The 15,164-nt window shown below is 39.0% G+C and overlaps 1 protein-coding gene across 18 annotated transcripts in view; it reads right to left on the bottom strand.

Annotated features, from left to right (window-relative positions):
• Positions 1-15,164, bottom strand: part of CNTN3 (contactin 3) — a 370,397-nt gene that overhangs the window by 20,677 nt on the left and 334,556 nt on the right. Inside the window, exon 23 of one of the 18 annotated variants that reach the window (XM_021069239.1) lies at positions 4,250-4,816. The exons of the other annotated variants lie outside the window; for them this stretch is intronic. Within the exon in view, the coding sequence (XP_020924898.1) occupies positions 4,778-4,816 (39 nt within the window). The 3' untranslated portion in view covers positions 4,250-4,777. Of the gene's footprint in view, positions 1-4,249; positions 4,817-15,164 lie in introns of those variants that run through there. 18 annotated transcript variants of the gene reach the window in all.

Genomic DNA, 15,164 nt, shown 5'->3' on the forward strand with positions numbered 1-15,164 from the left:
GCTCTGCTAGGAAGTTTAGAACCTTCAGAGAGTAAAAACAGAAATAAAATAACCACCACCAGCATAATAACAAAACAAATGGCTCATGAAAAGTTCAAACATTCTTTGTGTTGAGACCAGATATCACCATGTGACCATCTAAAGCAGGAGCTCTGAGTTCCCGTTGTGCCTCAGCAGTTAACAAGTCTGACCAGTATCCATGAGGATGAAGGTTCAACCTATGGCCTGGCTCAGTGGGTTAAGGATCCAGCGTTTCCGTGAGCTGTGGTGTAGGTCGAAGATGCGGCTTGGATCCCGCGTTGCTATGGCTGTGCTGCAGGTTGGCAGCTACAGCTCCAATTCGACCCTTAGCCTGGGAATCTCCATACGCTGTGAGTGTGGCCCTAAAAAGACAATAAATAAATAAGTAAAGCAGGGGCTGGATATTTAACACAAATATGTAAATCAGACAGTTCATATTTTCCACTTGCATGCATTCTTCTATTTTTCTTGCAACTATGTGCCCTTTTGATTTGACTTCCATTTTTCTACTTCGATGGCAAAACATGAAATCAGGAAAATACTTCTATAATAACCATGAGAGTCATGAAGGTAATAGAGACTTGTGGGGATTGTGGCAACGTTGACAGCCAAGGTCCATCATAGTAACAGCCCCTCTTCAGCTATGGTTGATAGGGGGAAGGTGGGCCCAATGTCTAAAGGTCTTTGTTTAGGAGAAAGTAGAAACTTTAATTTTAATGTGAAATGCCCCAAATTTAGAGCTGGCTCCATTTTTTAAAGACATTGTGTGGGCCAACAAAATGAGCTCATGGGCTGCATACGGTAAATCTGTTTCAGTTCTCTGAGAAAAATACACTGGAAGTTACTGTTGTCTTTTTTTTTTAAATGAGCAGGTATAAAATTATTTAAAAAAAATTAGTTGCAAAATATAAAATCGCATATTTTCCAATAATGATCCCAAAGTAGCATACTCATATTACACGAGATCAATATTTTCCCTATGTGAATATATGTGTATGTATTATGTATGCATGTATATACATATATATTTATATTTATAAATAGGCTTCCTTAAATTCATGCAAAATACTGGGTTCATGCATGCATATATATGCATTTTCCTTGGAAGGGTTATTAGTTTACATAAGAACCCTGAAAGGAGGATATAAACCAAAATGATGAGGACTAAATTGAATATGTAGGTCCTACACCTTTAAAGCATCAAATATACTAAAAATTGATGATAATATTTTAGCCAAAAAAATCCACAAATATGTCAGATCCCATTTACCACTATCAAAGAAAACCCATAGAGGAGTTCCCGTTGTGGCTCTGTGGTTAATGAATCCGACTAGAAACCATGAGGTTGCGGATTGGATCCCTGGCCTTGCTCAGTGGGTTAACGATCCGGCGTTGCCGTGAGCTGTGGTGTAGGTCGCAGACACGGCTTGGATCCTGTGTTGCTGTGGCCCTGGTGTAGGCCAGCAGCTACAGCTCCGATTTGACCCCTAGCCTGCGAACCTCCATATGCCACGGGAGCAGCCCAAGAAATGGCAAAAAGACAAAAAAAAAAAAAAGAAAACCCATAGATGTCATTCATTAATTAAAGATAACATAGCAAACTATCCTGTATAAATCCACAGGCAAGCAAATTATTAATGGATACTGAAAACTCTTATAAATTCTAGATTCATCAATTTTAAACATTGGAATATTGCTAGGTTTAGATGAATCCACGATGATAAGACACTCTCTGTGCCCTTGAAAACACTGTCTAGTTATTAACTCAGAATGGCACATAATCAATAATTATAATAAAATGTTACAGACAGCCTAGAAACTTGTGGCCTGGGATATATCATAGATTGAGAAAAAGATTCCAAAATTATAGCTGTAATAATTGTCACTCAACAAATGGAACGGCAGAAGCAAGGAATAGCAACTCAACTGGGATCATCCTGGGATACATGTGGGTCTCTCAATTAGGTTCTAATCCACGCACTGTTGTTCTTGTATTCAAATTTCCTGACCATATGTTACCTAAGAAATCATTCCTCAGGAGATGATTTAAAGAAAAAATAAAAATAACTGTCAACTGGCATATGGATTATCTTTTATAAATCAATTCATAGAAGGTGCTTGAAGGTTCTTGATAGCAGTTTGTTTTTGAAGTTCCTTAACCATCCTTCATGTATCAGAGTGACAGATTTCTTTTTAGTTGTTGTCAGTTGCTGACAGTTATTAGACATATTTAATCATAGATAAAATTTGTGCCAAAATTGAGCATGATATTGATTTGAATTGATTATAGAATCTTCTTAAACAGCTTTACTTAAAAATTTGAATAAATATGCATATAACTAAAACATGAAGAAACAAAGTAGTGACATAAATATTTCCAATTTTTATTAAGTAATATATCAGTTCTACTCTAACATTTCACTCAAAAATATTTTTATGAGAATAGATTTATTTTTTTTTAAGGAAAAGAGGGAAAAGCCAAGAATGAAAAGACACATTTTTTTTTTTCCCCCTCTCAGTTGTGTTCTGGGTCTAAATGGTAAAAGTTCTACACATGAAAGAAAAGAATATCACTCCACACTAATTTGGATTTTATAGGTACAACCACAGTGCAGAGATAAAGAAGGAAACATGTCCAGGCTGAAGAAATATACTCTGAAAATATAATTGTGCAGAAAGAGTTAGTATAACATTGACAGAGCATGAAGGCAGCAGCTATAAAAGATGAGCAGAGAAAGAAATATTACAAAGCACATGAAGAACCCTGCTAACAAGAAAGAAAGTCCAAAGACCAGACCACAGGAGACCAGCTCTAATACACTCATTTGAAATGTATCTTAAAATAAGTATATTTAAAACAGCCACATTTACTAAAGAAGGGACTAAATTTACAATTCAAGAATAGGAGACAAAGAAAAAAAGATGAGGTGAATCTGAAAAATATCACATAGAATTCCAATACCTGAAAAGAACAATAATTAAAAAAAATCAGGACATTCTTATTGGGGCTCAGCAGGTTAAGGACCCGACATTGTCTCTGTGAGGATGTGGGTTTTACCCCTGGCCTGGCTCAGTGGGTTAAGGATCTGGTGTTCCCACAAGCTGCCACATAGGTTACAAATGCAGGTCAGATCTGGTGTTGCTGTGGCTATGGCATTGCTGTAGCTGCAGCTCTGATTTGACCCTGCCCTGGGAACTCTGGGAACTTCCATATGTCTCAGGAGCGGGTGTTAATTAAAAAAAAAAAAAAAAATCAGTGATAGGAATGAAGACAAAGACTGGAAGGTAGAGAGAATAAACAAATACAGAACATGAAGAAAGAAATAAAAATTATGAAAGCCACATTAAGAAACACTGAGGATGAAGTGAAATGTTCCAACCAGAGTTCCAGAAGGAGAAAGAAAAGGCAACAATAAGATAAAATGTCTGAGAAGAGACAGAGATTATCATGTTGGAGATTTATTCTGAATTGAGTGGGAGGAAAAATAAAAGGCAAATCCACTTCAAAGGTGAGTGTGATCAAGGCTGAATTGTGGCCAATTTCTCTTGTGGGTACAGTGGGTTAAGGATCTGATGTTGTAGCTTCTGTGGCTTGGGTGTGATCCCTGGTCTGGGAACTTCCACATGCATGGGTGTGGCAAAAAAAAAAAAAAAAAAAAAAAAAAAAAGACAATTACGGCTCTCAACAATTTGTCATCACCTGAGAGATACAGGCCACTCTCTCCATCAGTAGTGGGTCACTGGACCCTCGTTTGCTGGCTCAAGTGTGTACTAGTAAAATCAACTGCATTTTAGCAGGAGGGCAGAGCCTGAAGTGGAATCATGTACTGGAGGCAGGTCTGTTTTGGTCATCATCATCATCCTAACTCTGCCACTCAGGACAAAGCTTGTACACACTAAGCACTGAATATTGGTGAATTCTTTTTTTTCTTTTTTGGCTGTGCCTGAGGCGTGCAGATATTCTTGGGCCAGGGATCAAACCCGAGCCATAGCGGTGACAACCCTGAGTCCTTAACTGCTAGGGAACTCCTGGTGAATTTTCCTGTGACTTAAATACATGCAGTTTTTTTTTTTTTTTTTTTGAAGTGGGGTGTGCATATAGAGGTTCCCAGGCTAGGGGTCAAATTAGAGCTGCAGCTGCTGGCCTAGGCCACAACCACAGCAATGCCAGATCCAAATCGAGTCTCCCACCTATACCACAGCTCATCGCAATGCTGGATCCTTAGCCCACTGAGCAAGGCCAGGAATTGAGGGCGTCCTCATGGATAGTAGTTAGGTTCTTAATCCCCTGAGCCATGACGGAACTCCCGAAAACATGCAGTTTAAAAATACCCACTTCCTTCCCACCACAGAGATTCACTGTGACATAATAAGAAATATGTATTTGGTCTCTGCCAGGGTTGCTCACCACACAGCTCCCCCCAAACCCTTGGAATCTCAGAAGTGACAAGTATCTTTTATGTGCTAACGAGATATCTCATAGTCAAGGGTTCCTGGTTACCTTCAGGAGGGGGACGGGAGCTGGTTTCCAGGGTGACCAACCATACAAGTAGAGTAAAATTGGAACTTTTAAGTCCATCTCTTGACATAAAGCTTGAGAATGACTTAATTTGGTTAGGAAATGGACAATGATGTAATCAATCCTAACTGAAGAGGTTCCAAGGGCTTCCAAGCAGACGAACATATTGAAGCTCTGGGAGAGTGGAGGGCATGGAGAAGGCATGAAAACTCTGTGCTCCTTCCCAGGTACCTTGTCCTATGTGTCTCTTCCATTTAGCTGTTCCTGAGTTGCATCCTTTACAATAAATAGATAATGGTAAGTAAAGCACTTTCCTGAGTTTTATGAGCCATTCTAGCAAGTTATCAAACACAAGGAGGAGGTTGTGGGAGCCCCCCCAGAGGATGCCTGGACTTGTGATTGGCATCTGATGGTTGTGTGCAGTGAGAACACTCTTGTGGGACTGAAACCTTAATGTGTGGGATCTGAAGCTAAGAGAACAGAATGGCAGCAATGAATTGAATTTAAGGACACCCAGCTGGTATCAGAGAATTGGTTGGTATAGAGAAAACTCCCACATATTTGGTTTCAAAAGTATTTTGTGAATAGAGAAGAGAGGAAGAGTTTTTTTCCCTCTAATTCCTCAAGCTAGTTACTCAAGTCCTAATATTCTAAGCATCTATAAAACACTGAAAAACTAATTTCTTGATTAGAAAGAATAACTTTTTCTTCAGAACCATTACACATTTCACAAGCCAATATATTGTTACCTGTGTAAGTAAACAGAAACAAACTTGAGGAATGTTAGGACTTAAAATATGATCTCTTTTTCTGCAAGTAATTTGGTTATTCACAAAATGAATGTCCCTGCCTGTGAGGAGTCCTTAATATCACGGTATCACAGATTTCACTTAACCTTAAAATGAAACACAGTCTATAAAAATAATGTATTAAAAGTGGCACCTTTTGTAGCCATTAGAGTACAGGTATTAAGTCAGAAATGCTATTTTAATAGACTAAAATAATTTTATTTATACTTACAGATTTTCAGAGAGACAAATATTTCATCTTAGCGGCAAGATGAAACATATCTCAATAAACAGCAGGCAGGTAAATGCATTTGACAGTGTTTTAAATGGCAAGTCCAGATTTATATTCTACTCTTCTTTACTTGGCTCTCAATTCTGGGAAGGTCTCATTTCTGGGAAGGCTGACCTGTGTGAACTAAGCACCAGGCTCCCTGAGCCTCTGGACTCTCACTGGATGGAGATGAAACAGAGCAGGATAAAAATCCTTTTCATGTCCACCCTGCCTTCTTTAAAAAATTTTTTTATTGAAGTACAGTTGACTTACAATATTGTATTAGTTTCAGGTGTATAGCAAAGTGAATCAATCATACACATAAACAGAGCCATTCTCCCCCCCCACACACACACATAGGTTATTACAAACTATTGAGTAGATTTTCCTGTGCTATACAGTAGGGTTCCCCTTTCTTCTTTTAGGAGAAGAGGCTTCATTCAGCCTCCTTGACCCTTCCTGAGCCCAAAAGGACATATTCAAATAGTTGCTTATCAAGGAAGGCAGGGGATGCAGAGATAAGAGAGGAACAGTTAAGAAATAATGGTGAAATGGTAAATGTTTCCCTGATCTTAATTTCTCTTTCTAATCTTCAATTGTTACCATCATATAAAGAAGAATAAAATAACTGGGAATAAACCTAGCTGGAGAGAAAAAACAAATGTACTCAGAAAACCATAAGATGCCAATGGAAGAAATCAAAGACAACAAACAGATGAAAAGATATACCATGCTCGTGGATTGGAAGAATTAATATTGTCAAAATGACTATACTACCCAAGGCAATCTACAGATTCAAAGCAATCCCTATCAAATTGCCAATGACATTCTGCACAGAACTAGAACAAAATATTTTAAAATTTGTATGGAAACGCAAAAGACCTCATATAGCCAAAGTAATATTGAAAAGGAAAAATGGAACTGGAGGAATTCAGAGAAGTCAGTCTCCCTGGTTTCAGTCTATTCTACAAAGCTACAATCATCAAAACAGTATGGTACTAGCACAAAAAAAAATATTAGTGGAAGAAGATATAAAGTCCAGAAATAAACTCAAGCACATATGGTCAACTGATCTATTGACAAAGGCAACAAGAACACACAGTGGAGAAAAGACAATCTCTCCAATAAGTGGTGCTGGGAAAACTGGACAGCTACATGTAAAATAATGAAATTAGAATATTCTCTAACACCATAAACAAAAGTAGACTACAGATAGATAACAGACCTAAATGTAAGGCCAGATGCTATAAAACTCCTAGAGGGAAACTTAGGCAGAACACTCTTTGACATGAATTGCAGAAATATCTTGCTTGATCCACCTCCTAGAATAATGATAATTAAAACAAAAATAAACCAATGGGACCTAATTAAACTTAAAAACTATTGCAAAGCAAAAGAAATCATAAAAAATGAAAAATAAAAAAAAATCCACAGAATGGTATAAAAATCTTTGCAAATGAAGCAATAGACAAGTGATTAATTTCCAAAAGATACAAAGATCTCATGGAGCATTATATTAAAAAATAATAAATAAATAAATAAATAAATAAATAAATGGGCTGAAGATCTAAGTAGATACTGCTTCAAAGAAGATAGCCAAAAAAACACATGAAAAAATGTGCAATATCACTAATTATTAGAGAAATGCAAGTCAAAGTTGCAATGAAGTATCACCCCACACCAGCCTAAATGGCCATCATTAAAAACTGTGCAAATAATAAGTGCTGGAAAAGGAGTGGAGCAAAGGGATGTATTGGTAGGAATGTAGGTTGGTGCAACCACTGTGGAGGTTGTAAGGAACCTCCTTACAAAACTACATAGAATTACCATATGATCCAGCAATCCTACTCCTGGGTATATATTCAGAAAAAAACTAATTCAATAAGATACATGCACCCCCATCTTCACTGCAGCATTGTTTACAATAGCCAAGACACAGAAGCAACCTAAATGTCCATCAAAAGAGGAATAGATAAAGAAGATGTGGTACATATATACAATGGAACATTATCTAGCCATAACAAAGAATGAAATAATGCCATTTACAGCAACACGGATGGACCTAGAGATTATTATACTGAGTGAGGTAAATAAGACAGAGAAAGACAAGTAACATAGGATAGCACTTACATGTGGAATCTAATAAAAATGATACAAAAGAACTTATTCATAAAACAGAAACGAACTTACAGATTTCAATACCAATCTTACAGTTATCAGAGGTGAAACTTTTGCGGGAAGGATGAATTAGGAAGGTAGAATAACATATATACACTACTGTATAAAATAGATGATTAACAAGAACCTACTGTGTGGCACAGGAAAATCTATTCAATAGTTTGTAATAACCTATGAGGGGAAAAAGAATGGATATATTTATGTGTATAACTGATTCACTTTGCTATATATCTGAAACTAATACAACATTGTAAGTCAACTCTACACCAATATAGTTAAAAACAAAAAACAAAACAAAACAAACAAACAAATAAAAACAGTAAAGCCCTGTGGCAGGGTCCTGTTTCCTTCTCAAGGAATATACCTTTGAGCTCTTCTGCAGCAACTAAAGCCCCCATCCAGGTGGAGGATGGTAACTTTAGGCTGAGCACAAGATTCCTGGAGCACAGCCTGCTTCCTCTCCACCAGCCAATTAGAAGAAAGTGTACACATAGCAGAAGATAAAGAAGACTCTGACCACCACTTCCTGCCCAAACCCCCACAATGATTCCCCCTTTAAACACTTTTATGATCTAGCAGAATTTTGGAGTTGGTTTTGGATAAGTCCATCATCTCCCCAGGTTGCTGGCCTCCTGAATAAAGCAATCTTTCTGTTCCTAGCAGCACTTGTGTCCTGAGTATTGTCTTTCTAGAGGCGAGCAGCTGAACCTGAGTCCAGTACCAGAGAAGCCTGGAGATGGGCCAGGAGGAAGAGAGGCTGGGACATTCATTCCTTTGGATCTCTCTTTGCTGAGCCCCAGTTTGGTAGGGACTATTTGCCTGATAACAAACATAGCTTTGCTTGGGCAACTCTCACTCACACACATACTTATTTTTCCCTCCAGCATAACAAAGCCCTCTACCAGCTTCAAAAGTCTACATTTTATTCACTCAATTCATTTTTTCCTGATTTCTACTTATTTTGAAAGGCTTGAATTTGTAACCAAGCAGGGCCTTGTGAGGCCCCTGGGCACACAAGCCTTTCTGTGTCCTCCATTTCTTGTTTTTAGGGAAGAAACTTCAGCCTCCATTACCTTCCCTGAGTTCCAAAGAGCAACTATTAATCAGGGAAGGGAGAGGATTTAGAGAACAGGGAGGAGCAGTCAAGAGAGCATAGCGCAGCTTTGGGGCAGGTCCTGGTTTCTCCATGGGAATATATCTAGCAATACCTTTGAGCCTTTCTGCAGAACTAAAATGCCCAACAAATAGAAGAAGTACTTGATGAAGCATTTTTCATTCCAGTTAGAAGGAGGACCACCAGAACAAATCCTGGGGCCACTAAACACCATCTTTGAAAGAAAATGCAAGCTTGCCTCTACCCTGATCCTTATCTGTAGCCCTATTTTTCATCCCCCTAAGGATAAAACCACCTCTTAATCTCTCTAAAGGGAGCACAGTCTTTAAGGCATTAGCCTGCTGTGGCCCCCTTTACTTGGCAAAGCAATAAAACTATCTTTTTTGACACCCAAAACTACGTCTCTGCATTGCTCTTCAGCAAAGGACAGAAGCTGAATTTCAGTAACAAATGGTCTCTATCCAATTTTCCTATGGGCATGTGATTTGATCTAGTTTGAAGTTAATTCTCTACTTGATAGTAAGGAATTATACTCTTTCTTTGTTTTTGCCAGTAGGATTTTCAAATTCTCAAGAAAGTATTAACATATTTGACATCTTTTCCCACTCTAATTAAAATATTAGGTATTAAACCTGTTCTGTATAGCTGTTTAAAATAGGAGGCTGGATGAAGGTTATCAGTGAAGTTTTAGTTTGGCCTTCTGTACACATTTTCAGTTATGTTCCCCTGTCAAACCTTAAAAACAAATCTACTACGTCCCCTTCCTACCCACCCCCCAATATGCATATCTGTAATATTTCACAAGTATAAAGTTTTGTTTCCATCACATATCAAGGTTATTCTTGAAACTGAGCAAGATCCTGGGCACACAAGCCTTTTTGTGTTCCTTATTTCTTGTTTTTAGGGAATAAGCTGCAGCCTCCATGACTGACCTTCCCTAAGTTCCAAAGGGCAGATTCAAACTGTTGCTAACCAAGGAAGAGAGGGGATGCAGAGACAGGGGAGGAGCAGTCAAACACCAGAGCAGCCTCCAGCAGGGTCCTGGTTCCTTTTTGAGGATTATACATAATGATATCTTGAGTTCTTCAGCAGAAGGAAACCCCCCAACAAATGAAAACCAAAGAGGAGGACCCCTAGAACCAGTCCTGGAGCCACTAAACACCAACTTTGAAGGAGAATGAAAGCTTGCACCTATCCTGATCCTTATCTGTGGCCCTATTCTCCACTCCCACACTAGAAAACCACATCCTATTCTCTCCCAAAGGAGGGCACAGTCTTTAAGGCATTAGCCTGCTGTGGCCTCCTTTACCTGGCAAAACAATAAAGCTATTTTTTTCTCCTAGACGCGAAACTCTTGTCTCCGTGTTTCCACTCGGCACCAATGGACAGAGGCCAAGTTTTGGCCACATTCTCCCAAGATTTAGTTTTATTTTCTCAAAAGACAAAAGTAACTAAAGAAACGGACTGTATATACCGTGCTAGAACTTTGTAGATTTTGTTCCTCTGGCAGCCAACTACCCATGAACTTAAATCATCTACATCCTCTTTATCTTGTCTGTATCTTTTGTTCCTGTGCAAAGGGCACAAGAAAAGATCTAAGCCTGAGTGTTACGGCTTAGAAGATGAAATAAATTGGAGCCCAGGGAAATGAGCTCCTCAACGACTACTTGGTCAAATCAGAAGGAAAATTAGTCTCGATGCTAATGATGATGTGCGCCCAGCACGCCCCATGGCACATGACCAACCCTCACTGAGATGAGAGAAAAGCAGGAGCTATTAACAATTTTAAAGCCATATTTGGGATGCTACAACCCAGAAAGTTAGCCACATAACTAAATTAAATACTCTGCTAAGTCATTTATTCTTCCAGGTTACTGTTGAAATCATTACTGAGACTAGGAAAAATACATATTTTTATCTGAGCATATTTATATAAATTATTTCTTAAGTTCCCCAATTAATACCTCTTTCTCTTAGCTTATTTCTTGCTTTTCGTACATAGCAAGCACTCAGGAAGGACACTTTGAGGAGCTGTTTCCTTTTCATATAGTATTCAGCCTCCATTAGGATGTGCAGTTTTGCTACTCTTTACACAGATAGGCAAGACGCCATAATTAATTTTAAGGCAAGTCCCATCTGCTCATCGCCTCCCTCATCTTTGCCTCCCACTTGATGGCAACACCAGCAACAACACAAACAACAGTGTTGAGTCTCATACTCAGATTATGCTCAGCATTTCTTTCTTACTTCACTGATTTTCAAATTTTTCCTTCCCATGAAATCTTATCCCAATGCCCAATATTCAAAACAGAGAAAAGCAGAAGCTCCCCAAGTCTCCCTGGGCCATTTTCAGCATGGCTGCTTCATCTCATTTAAATCTCCAACAATACTGTGAGTAATTTACTATTATCATCTTTATTTTAAGTGGGCCTTGGAGAGCATTTATAATGTGCTCAAGGCCACACTGCAGTAAGACATTGGAACCAGAAGTGCATTTATTCAAGCAACACAGATTTTTTTGCATGGCTCCTGTGTGTCTGATACAACTCTCAGCACTTGGGACATGTCAATGAACAGAGTTTCCTGTCCCTTGTGGAGCTTATATTTTATCCTGGTGCATTTGAAGGCAAGACTGTCTAATTTGAAAACGGTGTGGATTTAACCAGACATTACGTTGGCACTACTTGGATTCTTTTGTTTTATCTCCTGTGCAATCTTTCCTGACATGACCCACAGGGGTCCACTTCCACTTTTGTAGAGTGTGCTTATCCTCTTGATTCCTGATCAGCTTAAATCGAGACATTCTAAAATCAACATCAATATGCCCCCGTGCTATTAAAGAAATCACCAGTGACTAGGAACATTCCTATGGTGCTTGTAAGCCCACAAAGTCCATTTATCTATAGTCTCCAGTTTACTTCTCTTAACTATTTTGTAACCTACAACCAGGTCAGGAATTGTAATCCTGTCCTATGGTTTTTTTTAAAGGACAAAGTTTTGAGTGGGGTTGTGTGCCTCAGTTGGCTGTTTGAGGAATGCAAAATGTGCCCATTTATTTTAAGCAAACTTGATTTCCAAATACTGCTTAACTAATGGAAAATTCAACTTCAGTCACTCCCATGGCTCCCTTCCCAGAGTCCTGCCAAGATAACTCAATATTACACTGATCTGACTCTTTTAATTCCAGCAGTTTGGCCATGCTTGCAAATCAAAAAGTCATAGCTAAATGTAGGAAGCATAGCTTTTCCCTTCTGCGGTCTGGGCACCAACCTGGGCACAGCTAGGGAGAAAACTAGGGGACCTATGAGATTTAGGTAAGTCTTAGATCTTTGTTTCCTCTAAAGTCACCTGAAATTTCTCTTATATCTTTTCCTTAATGGCATTTTCTCTTTCTTCACCCTCTTGGAATATATGGAATAATCTCCTTAAAGACTTGAGCTTTGGAAACAAAGTAAGGAAGGAAGGAATCTCACAGGTGAGCCCATCTTTACAGCTGTCACCAACTCTTCTGACACAAAAAAGCCTGTAGTCAAAGAACTGGTTGAGAATATTTACAGGGGAGAAAGCTATACCTTAACATCAAAACAATTCTTCGGAGACATAGCTCACACTTATTCGCTGCTTATTATTTTGAGCCAGAAACTGTGAGAAATACGTTAAGTGTTTGATCTCATTCAATCTTCTCAAAATCTGAATTCAGTTAGGCCCACTGTTTCCATTCAGCAGAGGAGGAAAATGAAGCTCAAAAACTTTACCTAACTTTTCCAGCACCCTGAGTGGCAGAGTTGGGATCCAGCATGAGTCTGACCTCAGAACTATGATCCTTTATATTTGAGTTCCTTCCAACCCACTTACCTTTCCCATCAATGCCATTTATCCGATCACTGGGGAACCACTACTGGTTGCCCACCATCTTTCACTGCTTCCATTCACTGCCATGGAATCAAAGGAATTTTCCATCCAAATATTCTTGGCTTCCTTTAGGATGCTGATTAGGTGGCTCTTCTAAATTTATGTGGTGTTTTTCTTCTTCAATACTCCTCAGCTTTCCTTAGATCTGGACAGCTGTCTCTGATCAAGTGTCTCTGTGTCAAGGCCAGTGCTTCTTGTACATAAGACGTTTCCTTATGAGTACGTACTAAAAATGCACATTCCCAACACCCATCCCTCGATGTTTGGGCACAGTGGATCCAGGGAGGATTGTGGGTGCTCATCTTTAGCAAAATTCAGGTAACTGTGGTGAAAGTGGCTCATGGTGTATTCTTTGAACATCACTGCTGTCATCTATACTTTTTCTATCATTAACATTCATTCAAGTCACTGCTTGTTTGGTTACAATGACCAGAAGCTCTTTCAAATTCAAATGTAAGGGGACTGACTGAAAAGGAGGACCAGATGACATTATGAGAAAGAATACAGCCAGGCCACTTGAGAAGTGGACAGTGGTCCAAGAGCTATTCTACTTTGCTCTTTAAGGCACTGTGGGTCCTTGTCGCCTCCATTCTTTAGGGTTGCCTATAAGTATGTTTGCTCCATCTTATCTCTACAGGCCAGCTGCGTCCTATATGCCCATGGCCTTTGCTTGGGAAGTCTGCAATTGGGTCCCAAATAAGACCTATCACTGCATTACTCAACACTAAACTCCTTAAACACAACCTCTATACCGCTTGCTCCAACACAAGAATAGGAGGAGTTCCTGTCATGGCTCAGCAGTTAACGAACCTGACTAGTATCCATGAGGATGTGGGTTTGATCCCTGGCCTTGCTCAGTGGGTTATGGATTTGGCATTGCCATGAGCTGTGGTGTGTGCATTGTAGATGTGGCTTGGATCCTGAGTTGCTGTGGCTGTGGCCAGCAGCTATAACTCTGATTCAACCCCTAGAGTGGGAACCTCCATGTGCCTCAGGTGCAGCCCTAAAAAGACCAAAAAAAAAAAAAAAAAAAAGAATCTGACCTGACTAGCTCAGCTCAACTGTCCATGAGTCAGCTGCTTTTAATTGAGTGGCCACTCTGGTACAATCATTTCAGGTTATGTTGGCAAGTGCCAGGGTATATGGTCCTGTATTGCAAACATGTGCATGTAAAGTAAACCTGTCATTGAATCAGGAGTTAGAAGCATGAGGGACATTTCCTAAGAAGATGGTTGTGAGTAGTGGTAGTGGTGTGGGGAGGCGGATATCACAACTCTGGTTACTGCAATATCACTGTCAGAGAAAATGTCCTTTTTTTTTTAAATTACATTTACATTTTTATTAATTTCATTCACTAAAGCCAATAAATAGATTTTGCTTTGAATAACATTTGTGAAATATGTTTCAATGATTATACCTACTCAAATATTTATCAGATTAGAAATCTATCTATCTATAAACATGTATAAGAAAATATCTCAAGACTTCAATTTTTATCTTGTCAGCTCTCAGCTCAACTGTTCCCAGTTTTCTCTAACTGTTCCCCACCAAACATGGGGCCTAGTCAGAATGGTTCTTCTTAACATCCATCCAAAACTGGCTGTGACCACTGTCCCCTTATGCAGCCACCCCTCCTACAGGAACCACCTTCTGCACGTGGACCTCCACTCCATCTACTCCTCCAGTGGGCTCTGCTCAGGATGGAATATTTTCTATTTTCTCTACATTTCCTTACTTTTTGGTTTCTTTAGGCACACCAGAGGCATGCAGAAGTTCCTGGGCCAGGGATTGAACCCAAGCCACAACAGCAACCAGAACTAGAGTGGTGATAATGCAAATCCTTAACCTGCTAGACCACCAGGGAATTCCAACTTACTTTTTCTTTAAAGTCCTGGTAAGCCTTGCTATCCTTAAACTTTCAAAAATCACTCGGCCCACTTAATCATCTTCTGTGTGAACTTTTCTGACCTTCATTACATTTAGTCTTGTGTTATTCTGTTTCAGATCTTTCATGTTATTGCTATGAAGGTAAGAATTTGAAGGCTTAGAAGTAACAAGGCCACCAAGAAAATAAGACAAAGAGCTGGAGGAAAGTGATTTACTACTGGCAGAAATATCTTATGAACTTAAATACTATAATTTGATCTCTTATTTTTTAGTCAATCCTGCTACAAGATTAGGCCCACAGGGTACATGATTTCCTTTCATTTTATTTTTTTTTTCTTTTCTACTCCAACTCAAATTATTTTCATTCAACTGGCTGAGTTAAATCAATATCTACTGATGGTCACACAGAGTAATATGCTGGTAAAATTTAACAAAAGTCAGACTTGAGTGAGCTAAGATGTCATTTGCCCCCTT

This window comes from Sus scrofa, chromosome 13, assembly GCF_000003025.6.
Source record: "Sus scrofa isolate TJ Tabasco breed Duroc chromosome 13, Sscrofa11.1, whole genome shotgun sequence".
NCBI lineage: Eukaryota > Metazoa > Chordata > Mammalia > Artiodactyla > Suidae > Sus > Sus scrofa.